The 11269-nt window shown below is 45.2% G+C and overlaps 1 protein-coding gene across 1 annotated transcript in view; it reads right to left on the reverse strand.

Moving 5' to 3' along the window:
• MTL5 (metallothionein-like 5, testis-specific (tesmin)) overlaps positions 1 to 11269 on the reverse strand; it is a gene marked incomplete at its 5' end in the record, with an annotated part of 47297 nt that overhangs the window by 27191 nt on the left and 8837 nt on the right. The window contains 2 exons of the mRNA XM_011987083.1: positions 4854 to 4942; positions 8438 to 8514. Coding sequence (XP_011842473.1) covers positions 4854 to 4942; positions 8438 to 8514 — 166 coding nt within the window. The remainder of the gene's footprint in view (positions 1 to 4853; positions 4943 to 8437; positions 8515 to 11269) is intronic.

Raw genomic sequence — 11269 nt, forward strand, 5'->3', positions numbered from 1 at the left:
GCTGCTCTCCCTTCCCAAGATGTCTTCCAGGAAGTCAGTGGTGTGTGCAGAGCAGCGTCCTAAGGCTGCTCTCCCTTCCCAAGATGTCTTCCAGGGAGTCAGTGTGTGTGCGGAGCGGGGTCCTAAGGCTCTTCACCCTTCCCAAGATGTCTTCCTGGAGTTCTTCACCCCCTGACCTGTTTAAACCTCTATTTTTTTTTTGGTGCTCCTCTCCCCACCGAACAGCTCTTTTCCCAAAAAAAATCTGAATGCTAATAGGAAGTACAAATTAAAGAACAATAGGTAAAGCGTCGTTCGTCTTCAGATATACCAGTGCTAAAGCAGTCCACGCTGTAATATTACTAACAATATCAAAGCATGTTAGTAATCACTTAAGTGTGCCATGTGATCACTGGGGACTTTCCTCATTTTAGGAAGGGATTATTACAACTCCTTCCTAATTACATTTTGTGATTAGCTCAGAAGTCATCTTCAGGGGCATTAGAGAAGAAACAAACTCCTCCTCTAATGTGTCTCTGGGTGTTGCTGAACGTGAGGGCAGCTGCACCGTAAACCATCAGGAGAAGTTCCCAAGCATTGCTCAGAAGAGACACTCACCAAGGAGCTCAGAACATTTGCAATGGAAGTGGTTCAATAGGCTGTGGTGACAAGGAGGGGAACGTGTACAAAACACCATGTGACAAAAACCAAACTAGATGAATTCTAAACGAATACAGCATTTAATTTAGAATTCTGTGACAGGGCTGTCCCTGTACCCAGTGTGGGCGTGCATCTGTATCAGTGTGCTCTTTGAAGTCATGTACACAGGTCTCATCTCTGCGACGCACTGGCCACTTCTGAGCAAGGCTGCATCTTAGTCTTGGGTTTCCTACCAGAGCTTGAACAGCACCTGGCACACAGTCCGTGCTTGCTGTCAGCCTCATGCCATCTCATGGAGCATAGGGGTTGGTAACTAATACAAACGCCCTAAAGAGAGGCAAAGTCTTTGCCCTGTCCTCTGTGCTCCGAGCGCCCGCACGCTCAGCTCTCTTGACTGGCTGTCAGAGCTGAGGTCAGCCCCAAATCCCCCTCACTTGGCCTGCCCTCACCTCACTGCTCTGGTGTGCATGACTGACTGGTCTGCCGCCCCTGTGCTCACCACCTGTGCCTCTGTTTAGTGACCCATCCTGCTCCCCATGGGAAACAGCTCATGGCACATGAAACTGGGGCAAGCTGCTAACTTTGACTTCTTCTGGAGAAAGCTACCATTTTAGAGATAAAGACGATGTTGCTGAATTCTGTATTAATTGAGAATTCATCTAGTTTGGTTTTTCCTTTAGAGATTGGAGAGTTACAGCTTTCCGCCCTCATGGGTGCCTAGAGGTGGCGGGTCTAGCCATCCTGCCACCTGGCCTGTTCACCTGTGGGTCAGACCTGGGCCTGTTCAGAGGGGGCTCTGACAGCTACTTCACTGCTCTTGTCCTTGGCCCTCTCAGACCTGCCCTGAGCTGGGGCACAGGGTGGACCGGCCCTCCCTGTCCAGAGGAATAAAAACTGTTCCCTTGAGGAAGTGGCGTGGGGGCTTGTGGAGGCAGTCCAGTGGGGAACCACTGTAACTGTGGAGGGAGGGTGACAGGCCCACGAGTATCTACAGAGGCAGGAGGAGGCCAGCAGGCATTTACTAGAAATCACTGCGTGGCCAGGACCATGGTCAGTGCTTCAGGGGACACCAAGGATAACTATCTATTTAACACATGGTGCCTGTCCTGGAGGAATCCACCAAGTCAGCAGGGATACGAGACATAGGCAATGGAAACATTACAGCACATAAGAGAATAATCCACCAGCACACTGTGCAATACTGACTGTAAACGCCACAGAAACTCAGAATAATCAACCAGCACACTGTGCTATACCGACTGTAAACACTGCAGAAACTCAGAGGCAGCATAGTTCAGCATAGACGGAAGAAGTGAAAACCAAATGCTCTTGAAGGAGGTGGAACTTGACATCAGCTTTTAAGGCGGCAAGGTTTCTTCACTATTGCTCAACAGGACGGCCCAGTTTAAATAACAGCGTCAGCAAAGACACTCATCAGGAATGAGCACGGAGTGCGGGGCAGTGAGGGTCTCTGACTGCAGTGGACACTAAGTGGAAAATCACTTCCATGGCTCCAGATAGACTGCTCTGTCAGTGCCCATCTAAAAATTAAAGAGTTAGAAAAGATCTGGACAACTCTGCCTCAGAAAAGCCTTCTAAAAAAACTACACCACAACATGATAACCTCATCTTTAGCAAAAAAATTGCCGGAGAAGCAGACCCTTGAATATTCTCTATTATGATGTTCATTATGTTACTAAAACCAGTAGCATCAACAATGTGTCAGAATTCACATTTATTACCAGATTGATAATGGGATTATTAAAGCTACAGAATGTCAGGACACGGATTTGTATTAAAGAGTTTTTATTAATATGATAAGCTAGTTAATAAGTTAGCCAGTTCACCCCCCAACCCTAACAAATGACCATCGGGTCAGCTCACACGCTCAGCCTGCTGGCCTCCAGCCTGAGCTGAACTGCTTCTATGGCCTCTACTAGGTTAGATACATCTGAACCACACTGGGCTGCCAGAGTCTTGGTTGGGAACTCACACAGAATGAAACAACCAGCAAAATGTTCTCTGACTGCTTCCTTACCACTAACAATAAATTGGTAGAGATTCCAGCATATCATCAGCATTGTAGATGTCGAGATAAAAACCATCAGACCCAATTAAGTGGAGAGGCATCAGATCAAGTAATTATGTGCATAAAAAATACAAATACACATCTCATGTTGTTCCTGGCACACCATTTACAATAGAGAAATCTTTTGTAACCTTCAAAATAAAGAAAAACATGTGATTGATTGAAAAAAATCTAGTATAGATAGAGGAGGAGGAAAAGGAGAGAGGAAGAAGAGCAGGGGGAGGAGAACAAAGACGAGGATGAGGGGACGAGAAGAGGAAGGAGGAGGAGGAGAATAGGGAGCAGGGGGAGATGAAAAGGGGGAAAAGGAGAAATAGTTGCCCTGAAAACTCTCTCATGACTGCTCCTCTGTACAAATGCCCATCGGCTGCACCACATGGAAGCCTCAGAGGGCACTGTAACTGGGAGAGTACACAGTTAAAGTATGAGAAGTATCAAATGTCCTTGAATGTTCTAGACACGATACAGCTCAGAGTGAGTCAATACTATCGACCAGATGCCCCCAGATTACAAGAAAAATTAGTATCTTCAGAACTGCGTCCTTTTAGATCATCCTGTGTAATGTATCAGCAGAATCTGGAAGTTGCTGAAGTCATTTTTGTTTGGTCCAGAAATGTTAACAGCCGTGATGAGATGACCAATTACAATGATAGCAACTGCACCCTCACCGATCCATCACACCCAGAGAGTGAAGCAAGCAGCAGGGCCCACGGTCTTATTCCGTCAAACTCAGCAGAAGTTGTCAACAGCCTGGGCACAGAATTACAACAGCTAAAGGAGCCACTGCAGAAGCTGAAGCAGCAGTGCCAGGGAGCAACCAACGCCCTTCAGTGACCGTGACAGCTGATAGTGTGGATCGGTTCCAGTGTGTTTCCGGATTTACAGCCTTTCATTCCAGCCCCAAACCACTCTCCTCACACTTACCAAGGCCATCACGAAGCCATGCCCGATGGCAGAACTCTGCAGGAGCCTGGAAAGCACTAGAGGCCGCGGGCTATATCCTGTAAGGTGTTTGACTGCTGTCTCTCAGGCCCAGAGTATGTGTTTGTCTTAGACTGTGGGCCAAAAGAACTGCTGCAGGCAGGCCAGGCACGCCTGTAATCCCAGCACTTTGGGAGGCTGAGGCAGGCGGATCATCTGAGGTCAGGAGTTCAAGACCAGCCTGGCCAACATGGTGAAATCCAGTCTCTACTAAAAAATACAAAAATTAGTCGGCTGTGGTGGTGGGCGCCTGTGGTCCCAGCTACGTGGGAGGCTGAGGCAGGAGAATTGCTTGAACCCAGGAGGCGGATGTTGCTGTGAGTGGAGATTATGCCACTGAACTCTAGCCTGGGTGACAGAGCAAGAGTCTGTCTCAAAAAAAAAAAAAAAAACCCACAACCACAACAACAACAAAAAACAAGAGAAAACAAACAAACAAACAAACACACACCTCCTGGAGGTAGGAATATGCTGATCTCCATAATCAACTACAGGGCTCAATGAACGCAGAGGGTTGCCCAAACCACTGTTAATACATAAATGTTAACCTGACAATTTCAACCAGCTGATTAGTTTAATTAGCAGCAATTATAAACACAAGACAAGGCAAGAAATAGCAAGATGAGGTCCCAGATAAGCACAGCCTATGTCCACCTGGAGATGTGAAGACAGATCATGCATTAGCACCTGCCATAGAGCTCAAGCCAACTCAGCACAGAAGGCAGCGGGCAGAGGCGGCTGGAGGGCACTCTGCAGCTCCCCGTTCACGCTACGTGGCTGCCACGCCATTATTTACATGGACGACAGCAAAAAAGAGAGGCCAGCACAGTTTGAATCAACATGGAATGAAGACAGAGCTATAAATGGCAACAAGCCTCAGAAACACTGACATAGGACAGCGGACAGGAGGACAGGGACAGATACAGACTATGGGCCAGACTTTCCAGCAGTGTTTGCAACCCCAACGAAACCAGACACAGACAGCAACACTGTTAGTGGCACTGCTGACAGTAAAAACATTTCTCAGAAGTCATGAAGGTGTGCAGTGAAGCTCATTTTATAGTTTAGAAGAAAATCATAAATGTATCCAAAAGTCTCTTAAATTCTTACATTAGAGTGACAACATATTGCTTCTAATCCTTACCCAGCCGAAGTTATTTTTGGTGGTCCTGGAAGAGTTGATCCCGAGGGGAAAGCAGACCCATTGACTACCGATGGTAAGGCTCCCTCAAGCTGTTCAAAGTCAAAGGCAAGGATATTTGGAATTAGCAAGGATCTTTAAAGTTCCAGTCAGCCAGCCCCCAGATAAAAATGATTCCTTTTTCTCTAAAGGTTTACATCACCATCCCTTATAATCATGTCTGGGTCTTATTACCACAAGGAATCCACTTTCACTGGGCAGACTCTAGTGCCGAGGCCTGCCTAGAAGTGTGCAAAAATGCAGGGCTGGCCTCCATGGGCTGGAGGCCGTCCATAGCTGTCACTCAGCTGGCCAGGGGTATTGTCATGGAACTCCTTTTCATTTTTATAGGCTATCAATTGTGAAATACATTTAATGACAAATTTCCGTAAACTAGAAAGTTTCTTACAGAGATCTTGACATTTGAAGTCTTGTTGGCAAACATGATTTTTCATGTATTAAAAAAAAATTTTGTAACCAGTTTTAACTAATTCAAAAGCAATGTCATAATCTCTGCATTGTCCACATTCTTTGCTTTCCCAGGTCCCATCTTTCTTTATGTTACTCATTAGCATGGCCTGTGGAGGCTGTTCACAGGGAAAGTAACAGGTAGCAAAGCCATCACTGGCCTACTTCTCTTCTACTCAGTAGCTTGAAGAAATTAACAGTACTAGATACAATTAGGTTTTCAGATTTTGTGCATATATCACAGTTAAACCTCATATCCTTGTCCCCTCCTCTCTCCAAAAATGGAAACGTATCTTTAAATAAATTTATTTTTAAAACTTTAAAAAGTATAGTCTTAGAAAACAAAATGCATGTTGTATTTATCCTCTGCACTTCCTCCATTCTGTGCCCGATTTAAACTGTGTGTCATCACCATTCATTAGGGCTGGAAGACACTGAGAAAGCCCCCTGGGTCCCACGGCCTCATTTACAATCAGTCTTGAGTCCCCAGGCTTCTTCCCAGGAAGCCCCTTCCTGCTCTCCTCTTGCTCGTACACAGAAGGGAGTGCTCACAAGGCCCTGAGACGGGTGTCTCTTTTGCTCTCACCTGGACACCTAATTATGAGGCCCCTGTCTTCAAATGTCAGTCTGAAGAGTTTTGCATTCTTTTGGAGAAAGGATGTCATAGTTCTCAGGATTGAGGCAATTATTCGCATAAACCAGGTAAAATTACATTTTTCCCCCTTTGCTTATTTAGCCCCAAAGTAAAGCAGAGAATCTCTTATGTACTCCATAGGTTGTAAATCCAGGGCAACTTTATGCTGGAATCCACAGGTTTCTTCAGCAATGTTTGGTCCTCTTGGAGTGAAGGAAGTCAACTCGGAGGAAGGGCTTCTCAGACTCTGCTGTGTGCACAAGTCATCCAGGGTCCTTGTGAAAATGCAGATCTGATCCAGGGGGTCTGAATCTCAGGTCTGGGGTGGAACCTGAGGTTCTGCACTTCTTAATAAGCTCCCAGGTGATCCCAACAGTTCTACTCCATGCGCCACACTTTGGGTGGTAACGCTCCAAAGAATATATAGAACTGGGGTCTGGCAAGGAAGCAAAGGATTCTCAGGGAGCAGCAAATGCATTGCTAAAAGAATTGTCCTTGAGGTCCATGCTGGATAAGGGGCCAAAATGGGGATGATAACAAACAGTCAAGGAAAGCTGGGGGAAGGTGAGGAGACAGCAAGTTGTGGCCAAACGGATGTTTCTTATGCAAGGTCTTAGAGGTGAAAGAGCAAGTGCAGTGTGTGCCTTCTGGACTGGTGGCTGAAACAGCAGAGAAAGGAAGGCCAGCAGCGTGGAGGGGGCCAGCAGGTAGGAGGGTTCTATGAGGTTCCAACACAGACTCCACCTTGGTGCTTGCCAGATCCCGGCTTACACTCACCTCCTGCACTGATAATACTCTCTTTTCTCTTGGCCAATACATCACTTGAGAAGTATTTACTCACTAACTCAACAAATATCTAACTCAATTTACACTCACTCCCTTTGAGATCTCATCTATGCACATGGCTTTCAGTACTGTCTATATACTAGGACTCCCAATCTCAGCCCTCCTGCCTAGCCCTTCCTCACTCTAAACTCCTACACGACATCTTCTGAGGCATCCCAAATTTAATATATCCAAATGGAACTCCTGGACACCTTTGAAAAACTTGTACCATCTCATCTCTGTTGGTGGAAACTCCATCTCTCCAATCAACCAGGCTGAAAATCTTGGGGGCATCCTTGACTCCTCTCTTTCTCTCACATCCTACATCCAATCCATCAGCAAATCCTGTTGACTCAACCTTCAAAGTATCCCCAGAAGCTATTTCTTGCCACCTGCACTGCCACCACCTGATCTGAGCCATCGTCTCTCCCCGAGATTATTGCCAAAACAGGCTCACCTTTCTCCTTGACCCCTCCTCCCCGCCAGCCCCTCTTTAGAGTGGAAGCCATAATCCTTCCAATGTCTTGACTTCTTCCCTGCCCTACTTCCCTAGCTCACACTATCCCAGGCCCAGTGGCCTCCTTGCTGCGACCACAACAGGCATGACCCTATCCAAGGCCCGCCTGGGATGTTCCACAGCTTGCTTCACATGGCTCATTGCCTCATCTCTTTAAAGGCTTTGCTCAAATGTCACCTTCACAACGGAGCCATGATCACCCTTTTTAAACCTGCAGCTAGCCTTTTTCCCCATCAAATCCCCATCCCCCCAACCCCCTTCCTCTGCTCTCCTAACAGATGATGTAATTGGCTTCTTTATTAGATTTGCTAATTGTCTATCTCCTGCGCTAAAATGTAAGCTGCAGGAGGGTAGAGTTGTGTGTTTTGTTTTCTGGGGTTCAATTAGCTCACAGATCAGTGACCGTCCTTATTGAAGGGTGAGTGGGTGCCCTACATGGGCCAGGCTTTGTGCTGATTCTCAGTTTACAGAGATGAACGAGACACACATGGCCTCTGCCTCCATGGAGCCTGCATTCTCATGGGTGGATGCAGATAAACCAACCAACCACAAAATGCAAGCCAGTGAGAGTGCCGTGCAGAGCAAGAGACAGCACTGTGACCATGGCTGGAGGTCTGTGCTGGGGAGTTAGGAAATGCTCTTCTGGGGAAGTGACACTCCATAGCAAGACTCGAGAAAAAGAGCGTATTTGTCCTCTTATATGTAATATATGCATATCATGGTGTAATGGTAAAAGCAAACTTTAAAAAAGTATTTCCATAACACTGAGGAGGGTGAGGAGTGTTCTGGACCAAGGAGGTGGAATATCCTGCCAGTGGGGCCACAGAGGACAAGTTAGCAAGTGTGGTGGAATGCCGGTCTGGACGCTGCAGGAAAGGGCAAGAGGGCTTCATCAAGTTGGTGAAGAATAATCGTGTCCGAGACTGACTCCAGGCTACAGTGTCTGACACAGTGGGGTAGGGACTGAACACTTAGAAAGTATTTCACTGTTGACTTCTAAATGGAAAATAAATTATATTTCCTGAGTAATTCCAACCATAACAATCAAAATTTTAAGAGACAATAATGCACAATTGTATTTTTAAAATTAAAATAATGACTCACCTGTTGTGTAATGAGATTTAATTTTGTTGATGCTGGCAAAAATCTCCCTACTAAAGCAGTCATTGGTTTAGGGACATCTGTAAGGAAGACAATTAAAAATTAATTGTAGCATCTATCATTTCTCTTCCACTTACACATAAAAGAAAGTGCAAAAGTCTATTATGGATGTATCCAGTGCAAAGTTATTTCCACTTTATCTTGATCCTAATTAACGTTTTTTATTCTCTAAAACCTTTCAAGTCAGTATTTTACTTAATGCACCCACTTTTCTTTTCTTTTTTGGGGGAGATGGTCATAAAGCTATTTGATCTGAGCTTCCAGGGATAGTCTACTAGACTAAAACAATATTGTTAGTGCTCTGGTCCCCAAATTGTGTGCCAAGGTGACCTGCGGTGCCACAGCAAACTCACTAGGCAGCACTGGATTAAAACATTTTTTTGAGATAGGGTCTTGCTATGTTGCCCAGGCTGGCTTCAAACTCCTGGGCTCAAGCAATCCTCCTGTCTCAGCCTCCCAAGTAGCTGGGCCTATAGATATACCCAGCTTCACTGGATATTTTATCTTTTCTTTTCTTTTTCCTTTTTTTTTTTTTTTTTGCTTTTTTCAGATAGGGTCTCGCTCTGTTGCCCAGGGTGGAGTGCAGTGGCACTACCATGGTTCACTGCAGCCTTGACACCCCAGGCTCAAGTGATTCTCCTGCCTCAGCCTCCCAAGTAGCTGAGACCACAGGCCTGTGCCACCATGCCTGGCTAATGTTTTCATTTTTTGTAGAGACAGGGTCTCGCCCCATTGACCAGACTGGTCTTGAACTACTGGGCTCAAGCAATCCTCCGGCCTGGTCTCACAAAGTGCTGAGATTACAGGCGTGAGCAAGCATTCCAGGCTGGTATTTTATGTTTTAAAGAAAGCCCAGGGACATCTATTGGATACCACAGGAACCACTTTTTTTTTTTTTTTTTTTTTTTTTTTTTTTGAGACAGGGTCTCACTTTGTCACCCAGGCTAGAGTGCGATCTTGGCTTACTGCAGCCTCAGCCTCAACTTTCTGGGCTCAAGCAATTCTCCCACCTCAGTCCCCCAGTCAGCTGGGACAACAGGTGCACACCACCAAGCCCAGCTCATTTTTTTTGTATTTCTTGTAGAGACAGGGTTTTGCCATGGTACCCAGGCTTGTCTTGAACTCCTGAGCTCAAGCGATTCACCTGCCTCAGCCTCCCAAAGTGCTGGGATTACAGGTGTGAGCCACCGCAGCTGGCACTGCTTTCGATTTATGTGTATTTTTTTCAAGTGGTTACTAAGTGGTTGGATATAAATACTTACTAAGCTATTTAGACTAAACTACTTAGTACTGGAACTGATAGGTATTTATTTGGTTTACAAGTGCCGTGAAAAACATTCTTGAGACACTAAGGGTGTGTAAGCCTCTGTGCTCATGAGTTCAAGCAGAAGGAGAAATGTGTCTTACTCTCCTGAAGCACCTGAACACTTTTCCTTCTCCAGGCCTAGGCATCCTTTGAGTGAGGAAACTCAGACGCAGGCAACAGGATGCACATACTTTATGGTGATGTTTAATATGTGCACAGTGTAACAAAGGAGACGCGAGTGGGGGGGGGTATGATTATATATATGATAATTGAACTGGAAAACACTATATAAACCCTCTCCTCCTGCAGACCTTAAGGCACTAGAATTTTGTCATGTGCCAGGAGGAAGGGGAGCAGGAAAGACCTTCTCACTGATTGTAGAGATCAGAGATGCAGCATGGACCTATAGGAGATGAGGCCAAAGCCCCAATCTCAGCTTCTTTGCTGTGAAAAACTCAATGTCTTGAGGATATTTCTTCTGTCCCTGGATAGGGAGACAATCAGGATGCAACGGGGAAATAGGGAGTCATGCTTCGTCTTTTTGCCCTGGACTTCAAAGGCCAATGAAACTACATCTGGATTTGCTATTGGTTTCAAGTTATAGGCAAGGTCAGTGAATCATCTGGCAATGAATATTCTCCTTAACTCAAGATCAAGGGTAATGTGATCATATGCAGTCCCCACAGAGAGGCCTAGTTTTTAAGAATTAGCATCTCACTTTTGTTAAACACAATCCTAAAATATGTCATTTATTCTTTCTCTAATCATGCATAAGGCATTTTAGAACAATCAAGTACTTACAGGTCATTTCTTATTATTGTGCCAGGTTAAAGAAAGTTTCTTAGATAAGAATGAATTTCTTAGAATGAATGTCAGACAAATCCTTTATTTCAGAACTCATGGTGATTAAAGCAGAATGACAGTTCTCACTGATTACACTGAAATGTTTACATTAAAATGTAGGTGTTTTATACCACACCTGAAGTCAACCCATCAGGTCAGACTGGGAAAGGCTGATGTTTCAATCTAGGCATATCGAGGCACCTACTTGTGGAATTCATAACAACGCAGTGTCGGTCTGAGTCGTCACCTGTTAGGATCACAAAGCTCTTAGCAGCTAGGTGACATGAAGCACAGCTATCCAAGAATTTGAGAGTCACTACACGGTATAAAAATTAGTCTGTAGATATAAATTTTTTTCTATTCTTAGCTTACTAATATGGACTACGAGGTTTGCCAAATTTCCTATTTAATATCCTGGCTGCCAAGGTACAAAGAGGAGCTGGTACCATTCCTTCTGAAACTATTCCAATCAATAAAAAAAGAGGGAATCCTCCCTAACTCATTTTATGAGGCCAGCATCATCCTGATACCAAAGCCTGGCAGAGATACAACAAAAAAAGAGAATTTTAGACCAATATCCCTGATGAACATCGATGCAAAAATCCTCAATAAAATACCGGCAAACC

The sequence above is a fragment of the Mandrillus leucophaeus genome, unplaced genomic scaffold, assembly GCF_000951045.1.
Source record: "Mandrillus leucophaeus isolate KB7577 unplaced genomic scaffold, Mleu.le_1.0 Scaffold30, whole genome shotgun sequence".
Classification (NCBI taxonomy): domain Eukaryota; kingdom Metazoa; phylum Chordata; class Mammalia; order Primates; family Cercopithecidae; genus Mandrillus; species Mandrillus leucophaeus.